Here is an 18,752-nt window from a genome sequence, read left to right as displayed (position 1 = left end):
TTACTACCTATATATAATCTATAACCAAAATAAATAATTTCCTGTCCAAATTTTTATCATTTTTTTCCGCTTTATAAAAACAACCAACTAAGTCTTTTTCGACAAAAATTGGCGATGTCCTTTCATTCTTTTTTTTTTATTAAAAAAATTAACAAAATATTTATTTATGCACAACATTTATTTTATTTATTCAAACACAATATTATAGATATATATTTATGGCCCCCAGGGAGGGGAGGGCCTGTGACTTTCCCAACCGCGATAATAACATGTGCCGTTATTATTTTGTTGGTGCAGAAAGCCGGAATTTAATCTAGCAGTTGTCGACTGTGTCAAACCTGACATAGATCAGGTTGCCTCAATCGTATACTGCACAATAAAAACGCCAAAGACGACAGTGAAACCATTTCAAGACTGCAACACAGGAAATCACTGGTAGAGCAAAAAAAACACGAAAGAGAACAGATTTCAAACACAGGATAACATTGGCAGGGCAAATACACAAAATGCAAACAGAAAAATATTTAAAGTCAGCGACCCGGATATCACTGGCAACTTCAGGCTGCTTCATGCTAGTTCAGGATACCGCCAGCACAGCTACTTCTGGATAACACTGGAACCACATGCTGCATACAACAGTTCAATTAGTCTCCATCACATCTTTAACCACCTGGCTGCAACAAGGTAACCAACAGCGGACCTATTTAAGAAAATTAAAAAATTACCGTCAGGGAAGGACAGTGTGTGCACAATTACACAGGACTCTTTATGACAAAAGAGTACCAGGAGTAAGACAAAACTATGCAGTCCAACAGATCTCTCCGATATCTCAAATTTTACAAAGGAAGTCATAGTTGGCATCAAACTGCAAATTGATCTCTAGTCATATTAACAAAGTACTTTAGTAGGACATTGGATAAAAATAATTACTTTTGCTTTTGCATGGGACAAGACGTACGACTGGGTGCAGGCTGCAAGACACACGAGGAACGACATTTCGGCAAATGGACAGGCACTCAAGTCCGAGTTACATGATTTGACAAAATGGTATTGAAATCACCTGTCAATTTACACATCGAAATTTAACATTAAATAACCCTAAGAAATTAACAAAAAATACCTTTACATTTTCGTCATGGGAAACGTCACAACTGGCGTCCTTCTTCTGCTCCGTCAAGGAACAAAATGGCTGAAATTGGTCCCCTGAAGACCATCGCCCCACCTAGCGACAGCCAATTGGATTGCTTGCTTGCAGACAGCACGTAGCAGCTAAATTTGAATTCGTCACGACTTTCACATGCTGGCACGAAATGAATCAAGTGGGGATGGACACTAGATTACTCCAGCAGCTTTCCCTATGACCCAACATACAAATGATTTAGTTAGCTATTTCGGATCATTCTCCTCAACTTTTTCAACATAACAATCTATAATAAAAGACATAAGCACTCCTTTTTAAATATTATTCTATTAAATATTATTCCATTAGTTCTACTGTCATAGACTCCGGAGACTGGAGTCCGTAGGCGTCTTGGGACACTAGAGCGCACTCGATTGATGCGTAAAATAAGTAAACCTGTTCTACATTCAGTAAAACTGAAAGACGACTATTTGATGATTATGGATCAAAACTCAATTGTTACTTCTAAATTCTAATTGGAGAATGAAGAATGCTAATTATAACATTGTCCAACGATTCTAGAGAGATTTTGACAAACTTTCCATTTTCAAACAACCAACAACTGATTTTCGTGACATCTGGTAGTAACGTGTAAAGACTGAAGAAGGGAGTCATCAATAGATGGCGAAAAGGGCATAACAGCTGAGCGTAGACATCGAGCAAAGCCAAGCCCAATTCCTCAGTCTAATGCAACTTGATCATGTGATTTATTCAACATCCAATGACATTACGGAAAAGCCAAATGTCCCACACGCTTCAAAAGCTAAAGAAAGATCCCGTTGCAGCAGTGCACGCAGGTGCCTTGAACTAACAATGCCGGTGGGCATTGGACATTGTCTTTAAAGCTAAAGAAATCTGGCATCTGCCTTACCTAGAATTTTGAATTTCTCCTTGGACTCCACAGCGACCAAAGTTTTTGTTTATTTACTTGTCTATGATACAGCAGGCATACAGCACGCGCTTTACAATCAGTTCACAACGTATTAAATCCGTCAGGTAGTAGTTTCCGAGCGACTAGGAGCGAATAATGGTGGGTGTTGACTGTGGGCTGGGAGGGTGGGAATGAATAGAATGGAGAAAAGGGGCGGTATTGTTATTGCTAATTAGATGCAGCAGTAAAACGGCAGCGTTGCAGTAGGTACGGAACATAACTCGGAAGGGGAAATGGGAGAAAAAAGAATAAGGAGAGGTTATAGTCGAATCGACATGCGAATAAAATGGCCTGGAGTATGATGTCCATAGAAACTTATTGTCATGCCGGGATGTGGAGTGTGCAGTGAAGCACAACAATAACCACAACAACGGGCAAACGATGAATCGCAAATGGGGATAATAACCCAACGATGCCCGCGGAGTAGAGCGATGCTGATCCATTGTTGCTCGACTTGTCGGCAGCCGGACTCGGCTGACCAACTGAAACGGATCCCGTTCCAGTCGAATCCATGGTGGCTTTAATACTGACGCTTCCGGCTTCCTGCCCGTTGCTTGTCGATGGATGCTTGTTCCTCTCTGACAATAGATGTATAAACGGAGACGGAAAAAATGTTTATTTGGTTGTGTGCGGATACATTATCATTCTATAAACTCCGGAATCTTTTTAATTTTTATTATGTGGCAAATAATGAGCCGCGCGAACGGCCGGAATTGATTTAGGGGAGATATATTTACCGCGAATTTTGAGCAGGACATTGTCCGATTGTGAATCTTCCATTTCTGTGTCGTACGGAGGCTCCGTGTCGACCGACGAACGTGGCACAGCCGGAACTTCTGCACAAACAAGGAAATCCAATTAATTAGGCGCTATTTTTCACGGCGGATTGACCACATTAAAATTCAACATTTAGTGAGCTGGAATGCCAAGAAAAATACACGTTCGTCTGAGGGAGAATGGCGTTCACCTGGACCAGCAATTTCATTCAAAATCCATCCGCAGTGACCCACAATTGAATCCCACCAACTGCAGGCCTATTCAATTTGCCATAGGCTATTCTATTGTCAAATGAGCCGAGTATTATAGTAGGTTTTTGGCGACTGCTCTCTAGTACTATACTCGATTGGGTTGCGCCTAAGGGGGTGGGCTCGTCATAATAATAAGGAAATACGTCGTTTCGATCGATATCTCTCAGTCGGTCGAATGATCGGATTTATAGTTAGTTTAGTAGCCTACAGACCGGTCTACTCGGCTGTTCTACTACCAACGAATAGATTGCAGCGGATGAAAACCGGCCTTTTTCTAGTTGTCTCTCCCACTCACCATAGAGCCGGATCATGCCGTCTGTTTCACCCAGTGAATTGCGAACAATGCACCGGTAGCCTCCGAAAAACTCGGCCGATAGATTACGTATGGTCAGCGTCATCGTCATTTTATATTCATTCTCCAGACTGACCTTCATACTAAAACGAGAATCTGTTGGAAATAAATCCGAAATTGATCATTGATTATCGACCTGCCAGAGAAAATCTCTTCAGTTTGAACATCATTTTTTCATACTGTCGATGATGATTTCGCCGCTCTCTGTCGTCCAGTAAACAATGGGAATGGGGAAAGCTTCGATCTGACAGACGAGTGAGACTTGCTGTCCGACCACGGTTCCTTCCAGCTGGTTAGGGATCCACAAAACCGGAGCAACTGCCAAATAGAAAAGAAACCGTGTGACAACCACTTCAACCGTAAAAGGAACAAAAATAAACAAAACCAAACCAAACAAAACAAAAATGGGAGACATTTCCAGCCTTGTGATCTCTCATCTGATTTCCTTACACTGAACATTGAGGACGATTCGCTTGGAAACTGACGGCGGTACGCCGTTGGATGCGATACAAAGGTAAGCTCCAATGTGAAGCCTGGAGACGCGCGCCAGACCGAGGACTTCGCCTTCGAAGGAGTTGGCTATCGACGATACCGAAGAAAAACCAGCGGAGCGCGTCAGAATAAAAAGGCGATTGAACGACATAAATGGGGAAAAAATCGAGTACAAATATACGGAGAGATTACAGATACGAAAAGTGAACAACAAATAATATCAAAAGCGACCGAATGTATAACCTAACCTTTGAGTTTGCCTCTGGCAATGGAAGCGCCATCCTCTCGCCTCCACAGGATGTGGGGCTGCGGATGGCCACTGGCCGCGCATGTCAGCGACACATTGGATCCCTCGCGGACCACTGTGTCTGTGCTGGATTCGCCATCGATAATATCCGGAGGCACTAAACAAACAAACACAACGTTGAAAAAAACAAAATTCCAGGCAACTTTTCAAATGGAAAAAAAACTCATATATTTACCGACGACTTCGACGTAAGCCTCTTGGTAGCGCATGGGATCCGTGTTAATCTTCATAAAAACCCCCGTAAAAACGCGCAATTTCATTAATGTCATCTCTCAAACGACACGGACAAGATAATACCTGGCACATGTAGAATCCCCGATCGTTTTCGGCGGCGTTGCTGATTTTCAGGTCCCAGTTGCGACCATCCGCTTGCGCTAATCCGATCCGGTAATTCCGTGTGATGACTTTATTGTGAATCGTCAAGATGGAATGGGTGTCTACCCGCACCCACGCCACCTGGAAAACAAATCCCCAACGGGCCCAACCCCAGAAATACACAAAAAAAGTACAGTTATTCACGTTTATCCGCAAATTCGAGAGAATCAAAAACACAGGACTAAAGAAAACGGAAGCGAGCTGCGGATGTAATCCACAAACGCGCTTTACGCTTGGCAAACTGTGATGCGCTATGAATACGCTATTATATTCTGATGGATATCTTTCGGCCCTCTTTTCGTCCGCGTTTCGTTTTTGCCAGCCACACACACAGATCTCTCTTTGAATGGAATACAAACATCCAGGAGGATTAGTTCACAAAGTCCAAGTAGAGGCGGACGACACAGATGAGAGAAAAAAAGGAAGAAGAAGAAGACAGCCGTTTTCCGATCATCAGAACTCATCCGACTGTGGCAGTGGGGGGCGCAATCTAAGCGGAATTACAGGGTAGAAATGAAGAACCGGTGTATAGATAGGATTGCCGCATCTTTTATACACACTGGCGACGCATAACTGAGTGGATACGTCCAGCGGCCAAGATTACACAAGAAAGAGAAAAAGAGGAATTGGGTCGACAGGATGGATCCGCACGGCGCTGATGTGTTTTCCCGGATTCATTTGGACGAGAAGAGACAAGCAACTGGATCTTTGCCGTCTTAAGAGCAGATAACAAACAGATAAAGTCTAAAGAAAAAAGAAATACCGTCGACTATTTCGCTGACAACTTTTCTCTATCTGGTTTTTATTTTTCTTTTGTAAAGCTGACGCCCCTGCCCATCTCCCTGGCATTCATTGTGTATGCAATGGATGCAGCAATCCACCATAGAGCGCTCGTTCTCCTGCCCTTGCCTGCCAGAACAATAATTAGCGGGGCAGTCCGACCGGAAAGATTTGTAATTGTCAAACGTGAACGTCAGCTGCTGGTCTAATAAAGAAGAGAATTAAAGAGACAGCCGACGACGACTGCACACCTCACCGTCTTGTCCCCTCCTCCACACGGATAAAGAGTCGACTAATAGGGCCGTCAACTCGTATGCCACCGGCAGCATCGACCATGCATACCGAATGAGTCGATGAGGAAAAAAAATAGAAAATGAAATACTAGGAAGCGGGAGAATGCCAGCACCAACCGCCGTATAGATAGACGGGAATCAAAGCGCTCCGGGCGGCGGCACTATCTACGTATCCCCCTCCCACATCAAAGTTTTATATATGTGCTACTTTCCATCTCTCTAAACTGGTCGTAGAGCGTAAAAGAAGAAGAAGAAGTGCATAGTTAAATAATTGTAATCAACTTTTTGAAGAGTTGGATGCTGCTGACGTCGACTCGGTAATTTCCTTCAAATCACTACGGAGTAGTATCGAGAGTTTCTAGACCAAGCAAATGCGACGTACCTTGAATTTCTGGAGGTTGTCGACGACGCAGTGCAGAGTGGCGTCTCTCCCCGCCACTACCGTGACATTATTAACGGGCTCGGCGAATCTGGGAAGAACTGTCAACACATTGGGAGAAAGCACAAAAAAAAAAAAATCCTTGAAAAAACATCCTTTCAATCAATTAATAAATAAAAAAAATTGGGCAAATAAAGCAATACGATAGAATGTGTTAATGAGGCGACTGCAATTTCTGGAAAGACTTTTGAAAATTGAAATTGACAGTGCCGTTATTGGTTATTAATTGCTTGAAATATCATTTCGGGGACTTGACAGACTCGGCAGGAATGGAAAGAAATTGAATAGCTATTCAATTCAACATTCAATACTTGCACATGCTACTAAAGTTACCGAAATCGTGTCCTCCGGCCATCGGATGGGAATGTTCATTGTTGTTGAGCTGCTTGGGCGACCAGAGGCCTACGAAAAAGAAATCAAATTGATGAATTAAAAAGAGTGTCATCATCACCTTTCGGAGAAATCGCGAAAAAGTTTCAGCGCTCACCAAAATAGTTTTGCTGAAATAAGATCCAGAGCACAGAGTTATATCTCTATGCATCATAAATAAATAAATAGGAGGCCTTATAGAATATACAAGTGTTGATCGACTACCGGGAAAACGGAAATGTCCATTGAATTACCGACGGTAGCGTGAAACTAAGAGTAACACGAAAGAAGAAGAAGAAAAAAAAAGGGGGAAAAAAATAGAAGGGCGACTACACCGGAACTGAGTGGGAGCGAATAAGTGATGGAGTACAAAGTGACTTTGTTACTGAAGTGCGCCCAGAGATGAGAAAGTAACGGGCAATACTCGAATACATACAATACAGCGATGGGAGAGCGATGTATCCGTTAACACAAAAGGGAGAGAAAAGTAATAATACGACGGAACTCCCAATCTGAGTTGTATAAGGTCAATTCGATTGTTTGACTCCCCCATTGATGTTTATTTCCTGTCCATCTTTTTTGGGAACTCGCGAGCAGCAGAAATCCTTCTTTTTTGTTGTCAATCCTTCAAATTCTACTTGACATTCATTTGTTCTCATTGGCAAGCTTCATTTCTCCGACCAATCATGTTTGATCAACGGATATTCCTACCACCCTACAAACACATTTAAAAGAAGAAAAAAAAAAGATATTGAAAGACGGCCGGAGAAATGGCGAGCTGCTGAAACTATTTTTCTTCAATTTTTTATTTTATTTATTTTTTATTTCAAATCTATTGATTTTCCACCCCTCCTCCCTGGCTGTTTCCGGTGGTGGATGGAGTGCCTTTCTCGGGATATCTCGTCGAATGGAATCCCAAACACGAAAATCAAAAAGTTTCATACCCTCAATTGAAATAAAACATATACTTTCAAGTTAGTATGTTGGGTGGAAAAAGAAAGAAGACAAATAAAACAATAACAATAATACTAATATACGAGATCCTTCCGCCGTCGTTGAAAAGTTATTAAACTGCAGATAGATACGTACTTTATAGACATTCCGAGGGAAACACTATTTTTCTCTAAACTCGTCGAAATGGGGGGGGGGAAATGAATCAAAAATAAATCCAACACAACAACAACAACAACAATTGAAAGTGAAACCATTCGGAAATGTTTCGCTTCACCAGAGCGCTGCTGTCGTCTACCTCATTCTCCTTCATCGACTCTCAATGTTCTCTGGCTTCAAATATATATATATCAACGTCGTGTGCAACAGTAAAGGAAAATCTCATCATTCTTCCCTGTTCATTCTTTATTGACAGCGCAGGTGCCACTGCTTTTCTTTTCTTTCCATCCACCAAGTGCATATCCAAGGTGCCGTAAATAATAAAAATGGCTTACTGTTGTCGAAGACGTCCTGATGGCCGTAGTCGACTTCCGTCGCAGGCTGTTGCTGACTCGTCGCCGTTTTCAAATGATGGCGCGAACCTGCGACGAGAGAGAGAGCGAAAAAAACAAAAAAGTTACAATCCATTTCAGCTCCGCCATCTGCTATGAGCAAATGAGTTTTCGCTAAACTACACTTTGACACCCACTCGCCATGTGAAATCCATTTTTTTAAATTTTATAAAAGCCAGAAAGAATTTCGGTTAGGATCAACACCAATAGGGTTCGACGAACCCAAAGCAATAAAGTTACCGAGATCAAAAAAGAAAGCGTTCAAATGAATCTAGTTCACCCGCCCCAACAACATTTTTTGACAAATAAATCTGTCGACCTCCCCCCTTTCAAATGTCGTCAAGTCCTCCTCCCTGTGTGTTGTAGCGCGGAGGATCAACTTTGACTTTTTCAGGCTTCATCGCCAGATTGTGGCTGGTTCAATAAAGTATCAACCCAACTCTTGTCCATTTTTTTCCCCTTCTTTTTCCCTTTTTTCTTTTCTCGCCATTTGGCTGTAACATTTGTCGGACGGGAGAGATAACAAGATTGGGTTTCAGACACGGACAAGGGGGGGAAACAACAAAGCAACAACTTGTTCACGAATTTTATTTTATTTTTTACCTTGACAGGTGCTGCTGCTGATGATGGCCAGAGAGAAGATCAAGAAGAGACAATCCGTCGGCATTGTTGTATGTGACATAACGAAGAAGCAACTTGAAATCTTCATCCACTTGTCTTGTTTCCGGATGTTTTTTCAGAGTCGGTAATGACGCACAATCAAGTCCGTAATAACGAGCCACGGCTTGGTAATCACTTTGACGGAGGAGCGAGTACGCATCTCCGACACACACAAGAGTATGTATAAAAGATTCGTCGTTCAAAGATTCGTTTCGAGATTGTCTGTCAATATTTACGGCGGCGGGAACGAAGGTGGGCGCAGACGACGAGATTGCGGGTGAGGGGGGGAAAAAAAGCCGGCCAGTTCGTCCGACCAGAAGGCTGGAACTATACAAACTCGTAACCCAGTGCTGGCCGCCGTGTAATATAAGTCCTCATAGACCCCCCCCACCCACCCCTACTACTACTACCACCACCGTGGCCACCCTTTCCACCAGGGAAAAGCAGAGAGTCGTGGAGTAGTAGTATATGAGACCCGATATGCGGGCGGGCGAAACGCAGGCCGGCGGCGCAGCTGTACAAATGTTACCCGGGAATGATTTCCCGGCGTAATAAAATATACAGACGCGCGCAGTTGATTTATTATCTCCCGGCTTTTTATTTTTCTTCTTTCTCTCGGTTTTCATTTGATTCGCTCATTTAAATATGCCGCCGATTCAGAAGATGTCACGTATGGATAAAAGAATGAAATTGTGAGTCGGGCATGAATGATAAACCTGATTTCCCCGGATGTCATTAAATAATGCGTCCGTGATTGTATGTCTATCTAAGCGGGCGATAATCATCATTTCATCTCTTCATTTCAACATTCATTTAGTCTGAGTGCGTGTGTTAACTGTTAGTCTGTCACGTGATTAGTGAATTTGGAACTTGTGTGCACAAGTCGGTGGTGAGGGGGGGGGGGGTTCAGCGGGGAGACAAACTTGCCATGTCGACATCATTTACTGCTCCATCGGACCGGAATTCGCTCACATCCGCCTTGCCTCTCTCTCTCTCTCTCTCTGTTTTATACGGCCAAAGATTGGGAGAGACGGTGTTAGTGTTAAGACATTTGTCGATGGAGGAGAAATTATTTTTCAAAAAAATGATTTCACCCAGCAGAGATTTCTATAAAAAGTAAGGAGGGGGGAGGGGGGACGGAAGTGTGTAAAAGCAAATGGTGGAAAAAGCGGAGGGAGGGGTACGGGTTTCGATAGGAAGACAGGCAATGATCAAAGTCAATGGGAGAAAAAATAAAGTAGCGCGCACCGCTATCTTACGAGGTGTGAGGAAAAATCCCGTGAGTGGATTCACGACCGCCATTGATCTGTCAAGAGAGGTCGGTGGTTCACTCTATTACCGACCGCGGTTCTCTTACACTCGCGTCGACTTGGGCGTCAGCACAGATACAGATTGAGGTTGACCAGAAAAAAAAAAAAAACGAAAGGCGACGAGATCCAAAGGCTTGCGGGGAGAGCCCCGCGCGCGCTTGGCGGGATTTTCAAAAACACCAAACGCACAAAAAGAAGATAAAAAGAAAACCCACCCCCCCAAAAAAATACTTCTGGATTTCCCAACGGTAGCGTTAAGTCGCCGCGCTCAACTGCATGGTCAAGTAACACGGGTGTGTATAATATAGCAGCCGACTGGCTGGTGTACAGCAGATTTCACTTTCCTTATCTCCTTATTTCACTCCCACCCACCCAACAAAAAAAAAATAAAATAAAATAAAATAAAATAGCCAAACGAAATAAAAACCAAATTCAAAACAATTTCCCCTTGTTTGACTCGGGCTAACAGCAGTTGATGCTTCACTTTTAATCAGCTGTTTTCGTTATAATTTTTAAACACAGAAATTGGGGGGGAAAAAAAAAAGAAAAAACAAAACTGCGAGCTGATAAACGGGATCGTGTTAGTTTGCCATTTGGAAACCCGCAGGTGTTGCGAACCAGTTGAGCGCTTGCGTAAGTCCGTTAGAGCCCGACCGACACCTGGTCCTCGCGTCCAGCCCTGCCGCTGCGGTCTCTATGCGTGACTTTGTTTCACACGGGTTTACACGGCCTCATCATTCCCCTTTCATTCATTTCCATTTTCTTTTTTCCTTTCGCGGTCGTTTAACTGATTGTCCATGCTAATGTAGTCGAGCAGACATCAATTATTTTCATGGCCGTCTAAAGTTCGATATAATACGCTGTAAATTCTAGTCGTAAGCAGAAAATAAAAACACAGAGGGGGGGGGGGGCATCAGCTGTCAAATAGCGCGCAACTAAAGTCTGTGTGCAATATTGAACATCACAAGCCATCCGTTGATTGCTCTTGCTCTCTCTCTCTCTCTGACTGGCACATACTAGCCCAGCAGTTTTGACGTGTAGAGGATCCTAAACGAACTTTTCGGGACAATTGCAGAAATGATTGAACTTTACTCTGCTCTGTGTGTGTACGAGCAGCAAGACCTTCTCTCTCTCTCTCTCTGTATTATACACAGTTCCAGTGTACTAGGTACTACTACCAAGCTAGTACTTGACTGGCAATGTCGATCGATCCGTTCGAACCTTGTACAAATGTACAGCAAGTGGCAGCAGCCCGACACTGACGCCAACTAATGGGAATCAAGAGCCCGGCTAGGAGCCGGAGAGAATCAAGTGCGGATGAAGGATGTATATATATACCTTGGGTGCTGGCTGGGAATCTAGTCTCCCATCTTCGTGATAAAAAAAAGACGACCGTGCAATCATTCGCTATACCGAGAGAGGCAGTCGATCAGCAGAGCGCCGAGAAGAAGAAGAAGAAGAAGATGAGTAACGGAAGCTTTTAAAAACACGGGCGCGAGGCCGTACGCGATGGCAAACGAACAGATTGCCGTGGGCTTCACGACTGGATGGTGCAACTATTTTGTTCCGTTTCTGGGAATGGCAGGATGAGGGAGCCCTGTACGGGGGTAAGTTGACGGATGACTCGGTCCGATCCGCACATCATAAAAGAGCCGTCTGCCTCCAAGTAGAGCAACTACCATTGTACCACTCAACTCTATGATATCGAAAGGGGGAAAGTAGTAGGCCTTTTTCTTCTGTCATCCGCTTTTCTTTTCATCGTCGGTTGATGAACGATATCCTACCCACTTTCTTGCTCAGTTACCCACCCCCACCCTTTTTCACGCCGATGATCACACGCCGTGAGTCCTGATCATCACAACCGACAAGCGCGCCCGTCCCGTTCACCTCTGATTTCTCTCGGGCTCAATTAGAGATGGCAAAGTTGAGCCATCGCTCTTTCCCGCACAACTGCGACGCCATCGTGTGAAATATTATTTGTTGTAAATCGCATAGAAGAGCAGAGAGAGGTCCATTAAGCTCGGGCATGTACCTCATTGCGCGGAATAAATTTTTCTTTTTTGTCGGTACAAAAACATCCCGAGGCAAAAATAACCGAATCGAGTTGACCCTTCCCGCCTATACTATCTACTCGTCCCCGAATTGCTAATGAGACCATTTACTATTTTTTGGAGTGAGTATGTGTGTGTGTGTGTGTGTGTGTGTGTGAGCGAGAGAGAGAGAGAAAGAGAGGACTACTCTGAATCTATACGGGACGTGACGGTGCATTCGTAATCTGCCTGTCAGCTGAGGGGTGATGACCGGGCCAGTGAGAAGACTCAAGTGGCTCTCTACTCTCTCAACTCCTGGCTGTTTTTATTCACGCATGGATAGAGGAAACACGCAAGGTCAACAGATTCCTTGTCTGCCGGCCATCTACGGATCAGCAGAGTTTGCCACCACCACAATGACATGCGTACATAAAAAGTACTATGCAGAGAGAAAGAGAAGAATTTCTGCTGTGTCTACATCAATCAATGCGGCCAGCGGAACCTTTTCAAGTATCGACGCGATTTCACCGTTCAAATAAGTGGCAATTTCTTGCACCCGCGCAACTTCGGCCGTTCTATAAAAAAAAACCCACGGCCAGTTTCTTATAGACGCATCTAAAATATAGCTCGGGGGTTGAAATGACGAACGGCTTTATTAAAAAAAAAAAAAAAGATCGTGCCGGCTGCTGCTGCTGCTGCTGTGTCGTTGTTGTTACCCGGCCGCATCCATAAAAAGGAACTAAATCAAATATTCAATTGGCGAAAAAAAGAAACAGATTGGATTTCGACGAGATGCCCATTTCGCGCGCGTTCGAAGAAAAAAAAGGTTTTAATTTGTCGCTTTTCTTTGCCTTTTTTTATTATTTTTCCCGAAACAAATTGCCGATTTCTTATTTCGAAAAAAAACTATGAATATTGGATTGGATGTCGAGCCTCCGTGCTTAGGAAATCAGATGGCCGCAAACGCGGGTGGATCTCTAGCGTCGAACGTGAAAATCCCTTATTGCCACCGCACGCGGCTCGACACCTTCAAGCTTGGATGAACCACGAAGCTCTTTGATGGTTGGTTTGTTTACTAGCTGCGGTAGTCTTCTATCCTATAAATCTAACACACCACGGGCGTCTCACATGCACCCAAATAATCTCGATGTGCCTTTTGTTTTCTTTTTTTTTCTACTGGAAATGTAAAGAATTGCTACAATTCGGCATAGAATTTTTCAATTTCTACGATTTCTCCAATAAAAATCGGGCGAGGCATTTTCGTGAAAAAGAAATGAATTCGAATTTCTAGTCAATGACTACACTTGTACATAATATACCAGCGATTATTTCCATTGTAGAGTGGAATCGTGTAGGCATTCCATGGCTTCCTACGACCAGGATTTATGTTCTGATGATCGAATATTACCTTACGTAGGTTGGAATAACACGTGCGCACTCAACTTTTTTTTTTCTCCCCCACATCTCTCTTTTTCCAGTACGACCATGACCATTAACCGAAAGTTGAGAGGAAACCTCAGGTTTAATACTCCGGGGGAGGAATAGAAAAAATAACACGATTCTTTAGTACGAAACCTAAATGAAAAATAGATCGGAAACTTTTGATACACCTACTGCGGCAGCGTAACGATTTACTCTTCTGGCGAGATAATAATACTACTGAGACTTTTATCATGAATACGAAAATAACGCTAAGTCGAGAAAAGAGATCATTTGCCTTTCCAACGCTTTAACCTTTGAGTCTCTGAAAAATCCATGAAAAGCCAACAGTCAGAGTTAACAGGATACGAATTAGTGGACATTAAATAGATACGGAGGAGGGAAAGGTGAAAAGGAACGTTTCGCATTTCCTTTTTTTTTTAAACGAAGTAGTTGTTGCGCAACGAAACTGTCATCTAGGAGTCGAAAATGTAACTATTTCAGAAAAGCTAAAGTCGTCTGCTGTACTGTAACAAACAAAGTACAAACTCGCAAAAACAGAAAAGTAACCTGAAATTTCTCTCACCATGGTTTTGTTAAAAGGATGGAAATTTGCTGCAATGGTTGGCACTGTTGTTGGCGCGATAGGTTTAGCGATTTATCCCATAATTGTCAGTCCCATGATGAATCCGGAGCCTTACAGTAAGTTAACCATCTCTACAGTTATGCAACAACCTCGCGGTTGCTACAAAAAACTCATCTCTCTTCTTTACAGAAAAACAGCAAGCTGTCAACAGAAGTGGAATCAAGCAAGAGGAAGTTCAACCAGGAAGTAAGAGATGATTTTTTAAATGCTAGATTGCTTAGATAACTGACTTGTAAATTTTTTTTTTCGATTAAAAAAAACAGACATGAAAGTTTGGTCAGATCCCTTCGCCAGACCAAAGGCAGAAGAAAAGTGAAGAGTATCTCATAGCTATATATAATAGAAAAAACCCTTTGTGTATGAAACATTAAAACACCTGAAAAATTACACGCATTGATCGTTTTTGTTTTCGCTGATCGATGTCAGAAATCATCGTCTTCGCAGACGTCCAAGTACACATCGAACGATTCGCGATTGCAGTTCCCGGTCGGTGTAAAAACATATTTGTGGAACGTGCCGTCCATGCAGATGGCTGAATCATAAATGACAAAAAAAAAAAAATGCCCACCCAAAATATGAAATCAAAAGTGCTAGGAAACTACAAAGTAATTGAAAGGGGTTTCCTACCTACGACGCTGGATTTATTGCTGCCGAAAGCACAGATGCAGGCGCACTCGGGTGGCACCGTGAAATTGGCTAGGGCCCATTGCGATTCGATATAGTTACCAAGAAAGCTCATTTTCTTTAATCTAGAAATTCAATCACAAGTCTCGTGTTATTTCATTATAAACGCGTAAACAAAATTTGAAAAAGATTGTCCTTACGAAGAACGTCGGTTCAAATGCGTTTCCTTAAGGGCGAATATGTGAATAGTTCCCTTGTCGCTGGAACAACAGAGGAACTCGGAATCGGGACTAAAATTAATACTGCAAAGAGATTTTTTTCGTGGTAATTATTGTGGTTTTAGAATTTGTGATTTAGAGAAAATATACCAATATAGAGTAGCGGGATCCGATCCTCGTCGGAGTTCGACCAGAAGAGTTCGTTTCACCGTGTCCCATACACGTATGAGAGTACCTTTGTCCGAAGCAGTGGCAACAACAGTACCTTGTGAATTCAAAGCTAAGCAGGCTACCTCTCCTTGATGAGCACTTATTGTTTGTGGAGCACTAGAAATTCCTAATTCAGTGACTGACAGATCCTATTCAATCGATTAAAGGATAAATGATGAGCACAAGTGGATGAATTTAAAACATATGATTTATGTGTATACCACTAGTTGAATGCTTCCTAGTTTATGACCTAGGCAAACCAGCAACTGTTTTTCTGATGAAATTAGAGAGTTTATTTGACACAGTCCTTTTGGGTTGTCCCTAGTTTCTAAGGTGAAGAGCTTTCTTGAGTTATTGGGAAAAGAAAAGACGTGGATTTGCCTCCTCAAAACTGCTATCAGTCTGCTTGTGTAAAAAAAAAGAGAATGGGAAATGGGGGGAAAAAATTAGATTTAAATTGTGCAATGTCATGTTGTGCAATGTCAAACAAAGCCAGCTGACTGTACCTGTCTCTTTTGAGGTGAACAGCAACAACTGGTTGAGTGAAAGTATAGTCAAGGACAAACTTTTTCAATACATCATCATAAATCAATATTGTGTTATCTGCAAACTTTGGACGTGGACCACCACCAACCACGGCAATCAAGTTTGTCCTGTGCAGCATTTCGCAATGAATGATGGTACCCATTTCAGATGTGTCTGTGTATACAAGAATGAGAGAGACATTAAAGACATTGGAGTTCACAAAGATGTTGTTCCATTAAAACGTGCAATCATTCCCACTATTACCATAATGTGCTTTCTCTGTCAGGGGCTCGACGTTGTGAATACGTACGCCAGCATCAGTGCAGCAAGTGAAACAGCCTGAAATTTAAAAATAAAAGAAGAAGCAACGATAACAAAGGGTTGCTCGACGTTACGTCGTAAATGAAGGCTGTGTACTTACTGCGATCTTGATTAAACTTCAAGCTCAAAACTTTTGCACCACCTCTGGACGTCATGACTAGCGCCCAGAGAGGCTATTGAAATTGTTTAATATGCGCAGCAAAATATCGCACTAGAAAACGTCCTCAATTAGCACAAGCATGTATTTGTTGTGTGTCGTGAGCAGCAGTCGCCCCACGACAACAGCGAACTAGTGTCACCTGGCGGCCGATAGTTGAGTTTCGATTCCCCCCGTCGTTATAATCTCTTTTTCTGAAAAATAATGAATAATCGTTCTGCCCTTTCCAATATCCCATCAGCTTTATCAGCAGCCGAGAAAATCCCATCAGAAAGCTTAGGTGGTCTTTTGTCTTACAAGAAAAGAAAATCAAAAGGAAAAAATTACAAAAGCGGAGAAGAGAGAGAGAGAGAAAAGAGCAACCAGTTTGATGATTCATTGTAACACGTTGCTGACGGTGGGGGCAGCAACAGTTGATTTGAAAATACGTAGACATACGGAAGCTCAAGAAAGGAATCGATACCTGCCGAGAAGAGAACAGAAAACGGGGAGCCATTTGGTTCGCGTCATCAAACTTGATGGATGCGCGGTGTTTGTTGTGGCGCAGGTAGGAACCGAAAAGGTGAAACTCTGACCACCACCTTAATGAAGGCATTCAATAGAACCTCATGCAATTTTCCAATCATCGGTTCCTGGATCTCCTCATCTCCTTCGCCTTTTTGGTATATTGTGTTGTGCGCCAGAGGGGCGTCAATGATGGAGTAATAAATGACGTTCAGTCGACACCCGATATGCCTTATGCATAAATTTTCCTCGTGGTTCAAATAAATAAAAGGCGATCCATTTCCAATAGTTCCCGACCCGAATTTGCATGCGACTAAACGGTTCGCCCGGGAAATAAATAAATCAAAAATAACTTTTTTTCTTTTTTCGAGGGGGGTTTTATTTTCATGTTCTCAAAAAAGATAGAGACACTGATGGAAGGTGTATCCAGTTGCCAAGCTGATTATTATTTGGTTAAAACAAAAAAAAATAACTCTGGAAAAAAAAAACGTGCAGTGTATAGCAGCGGCGGATTCCGGGGCTAAGGATCTATCAAAGTTCTTCTTCTTCTTGGATGTGTGTGTGTCGAAAAAATTGTATCGCAGTCACGTTCGCCATTTTCACGTTCACAATTTCTTGGTTGTTGTTGTGGGTCTTCCTTTTTATTTCTGAATATAAAGATGCCGCATATAATCCGGTCACGTTTCGTTGAAATTCATTGAAGTTTACATCTTAGAATACATACACAATTTGAAAAATCTCTGGTTGTGTTTTGTTCCAAGTTATGCACCATCACATCCATCGGCGGCGGCGGCGGCGGGATTTTCCTTGAGGAAGGTAAAAACAGAGAGAAAATCAGAAATGACATTCCGTAAGTATATAACATACAGCGGGTAAAAACAAAAACAAAAAAACAAAAACAAAAAAATAAAAATGTGTGCGTCTGTCCCGATACATTTCTTTTTCGTCCGAACGCTCCGGCTATCCGAGGATCACATTGAACGGGAAAATATCAAACACGCAGGGAATGTCACATTTGAGAAAGAAGCGGGATTTTCTATATTTTCTTCGATGATATGGAAGTCACACACGCATTTTTTCTCATGGACAATGGAACAAGTCGAGAGGAGGAGGAGGAGGTTGGAATGCTTCCATTTTTTCTTTTTCCCATGTCTCTGAAATGCAAAAGTTTAATTGTCTTTCCTTTCTCTCCGCGCTGTGTATAAGAATTGACGAAACAAAATTTCGAGGTAAAAAATATATATAAGATCCTTTCAATCGAAACGCAACATTCCATCTCTCTCTCTACTACATAGACACACAGCAGCAGCACGGTAGGAATGCCAAGGCTGGAATGATGGATACAAACGGAAACCAACTTTTCTACTTTTCTTTTTTTGTTTCGCTCGAGACGTTTGAACTCGACCGACGCAATTAATAATTTTTCTCCCCCCAGTCCCTTTCTGTTGACATCGTGCGGCGGAAGAATTTTTCAATATGTCCAAACTATATCTCTCTCCTTCTCTCTTATTGTATATCATTCTCTTCCGCTTTGCTCCCCCCTCCCAAGAAAAAAATAAAAAATTTGAATAAATAATAAAAAAACGCCATTTTCAAGACATTTCTTTCATATTTTTTCTGTTTCCGTTTTATACTGACATCATCGGACACATTTTGCGTCGACATAATTTCACCACATACACACACACACACACATTCAAAATTCATGGTAAAACTGTACATTTCACAATTTTGTTTTTGTTTTTTGTAGATTTTCTTTTTTTTTTCAAGTTTTTTGTTTTGAATTTTTGAATTTTTTCTTCATGAGAGACCGGAGGGGCAGCAGCACAAGAACAAGACAGATGTCACACGCACATAATGATAGGTTAATATAGAGGGAAGAGAGAACCATAGATTGGATTTAGAGGTTTAAAAAATAATAATAATTCTTTTGTTTTTCAAGCCCATGTGTGTGTGTGTGTGTGTTGGATAGTAAATTGTTAGAAAGAAAGTCGTCTGATATGGAAACGATTGATATTATTTTGGTTTGATTTAGCAGTCTCTTTAGCAGCGTTGGTTTTTCTCTCATTTCGCGTTTGAT

General features: G+C 42.3%; 3 protein-coding genes across 4 annotated transcripts; 1 reads left to right on the top strand and 2 right to left on the bottom strand.

Moving 5' to 3' along the window:
• Positions 1-448: 448 nt before the first annotated feature.
• LOC124190587 (lachesin-like) lies at positions 449-13,992 on the bottom strand. 2 transcript variants are annotated; one of them, XM_046583354.1, is made up of 15 exons: positions 8,652-13,992; positions 7,992-8,078; positions 6,511-6,579; positions 6,121-6,218; positions 4,588-4,746; positions 4,466-4,514; positions 4,232-4,387; positions 3,942-4,070; positions 3,672-3,809; positions 3,435-3,587; positions 2,849-2,947; positions 2,052-2,689; positions 1,121-1,355; positions 931-1,060; positions 449-700 (listed from the first exon to the last, which is right to left on the bottom strand). In XM_046583354.1, exons 1-12 carry the CDS (start codon positions 8,755-8,757, stop codon positions 2,433-2,435), a joined length of 1,500 nt encoding a protein of 499 aa, XP_046439310.1. In that variant the 5' UTR covers positions 8,758-13,992; the 3' UTR covers positions 449-700; positions 931-1,060; positions 1,121-1,355; positions 2,052-2,432. The 2 variants fall into 2 exon arrangements, with proteins under 2 accessions (XP_046439310.1, XP_046439308.1); XM_046583352.1 differs by having other exon boundaries at positions 1,127-1,355.
• On the top strand, positions 13,982-14,495 carry LOC124190595 (small integral membrane protein 20-like). Its single transcript, XM_046583365.1, has 3 exons — positions 13,982-14,169; positions 14,243-14,299; positions 14,377-14,495. Exons 1-3 carry the CDS (start codon positions 14,055-14,057, stop codon positions 14,427-14,429), a joined length of 225 nt encoding a protein of 74 aa, XP_046439321.1. The 5' UTR covers positions 13,982-14,054; the 3' UTR covers positions 14,430-14,495.
• LOC124190592 (WD repeat domain phosphoinositide-interacting protein 4-like) lies at positions 14,451-16,297 on the bottom strand. Its single transcript, XM_046583361.1, has 8 exons — positions 16,112-16,297; positions 15,955-16,029; positions 15,672-15,864; positions 15,387-15,567; positions 15,106-15,314; positions 14,938-15,039; positions 14,741-14,862; positions 14,451-14,645 (listed from the first exon to the last, which is right to left on the bottom strand). Exons 1-8 carry the CDS (start codon positions 16,164-16,166, stop codon positions 14,536-14,538), a joined length of 1,047 nt encoding a protein of 348 aa, XP_046439317.1. The 5' UTR covers positions 16,167-16,297; the 3' UTR covers positions 14,451-14,535.
• Positions 16,298-18,752: the final 2,455 nt, after the last annotated feature.

Source organism: Daphnia pulex, chromosome 3 (genome assembly GCF_021134715.1).
Source record: "Daphnia pulex isolate KAP4 chromosome 3, ASM2113471v1".
NCBI classification, from domain to species: domain Eukaryota; kingdom Metazoa; phylum Arthropoda; class Branchiopoda; order Diplostraca; family Daphniidae; genus Daphnia; species Daphnia pulex.
Note: the sequence above shows the minus strand (reverse complement) of the source record. Positions and strands in the feature narration are given on the sequence as shown.

What these genes read in the sequence shown, in the direction of transcription:
- LOC124190595 (XM_046583365.1), top strand. Translation starts at nt 14,055, where the DNA reads ATGGTTTTGTTAAAAGGATGGAAATTTGCTGCAATGGTTGGCACTGTT. An exon ending in GATGAATCCGGAGCCTTACA is followed by an intron (nt 14,170 to 14,242) that starts GTAAGTTAACCA and finishes TCTTCTTTACAG; the next exon opens with AAAAACAGCAAGCTGTCAAC. An exon ending in AGAGGAAGTTCAACCAGGAA is followed by an intron (nt 14,300 to 14,376) that starts GTAAGAGATGAT and finishes TAAAAAAAACAG; the next exon opens with ACATGAAAGTTTGGTCAGAT.
- LOC124190587 (XM_046583354.1), bottom strand. Translation starts at nt 8,757, where the DNA reads ATGAAGATTTCAAGTTGCTTCTTCGTTATGTCACATACAACAATGCCG. An exon ending in TCAGGACGTCTTCGACAACA is followed by an intron (nt 6,580 to 7,991) that starts GTAAGCCATTTT and finishes TCTTTTTCGTAG; the next exon opens with GCCTCTGGTCGCCCAAGCAG. An exon ending in ACAACCTCCAGAAATTCAAG is followed by an intron (nt 4,747 to 6,120) that starts GTACGTCGCATT and finishes TTTGTTTTCCAG; the next exon opens with GTGGCGTGGGTGCGGGTAGA.
- LOC124190592 (XM_046583361.1), bottom strand. Translation starts at nt 16,166, where the DNA reads ATGACGTCCAGAGGTGGTGCAAAAGTTTTGAGCTTGAAGTTTAATCAA. An exon ending in TAGGAAGCATTCAACTAGTG is followed by an intron (nt 15,315 to 15,386) that starts GTATACACATAA and finishes TCGATTGAATAG; the next exon opens with GATCTGTCAGTCACTGAATT. An exon ending in CATTTGAACCGACGTTCTTC is followed by an intron (nt 14,863 to 14,937) that starts GTAAGGACAATC and finishes TTGAATTTCTAG; the next exon opens with ATTAAAGAAAATGAGCTTTC.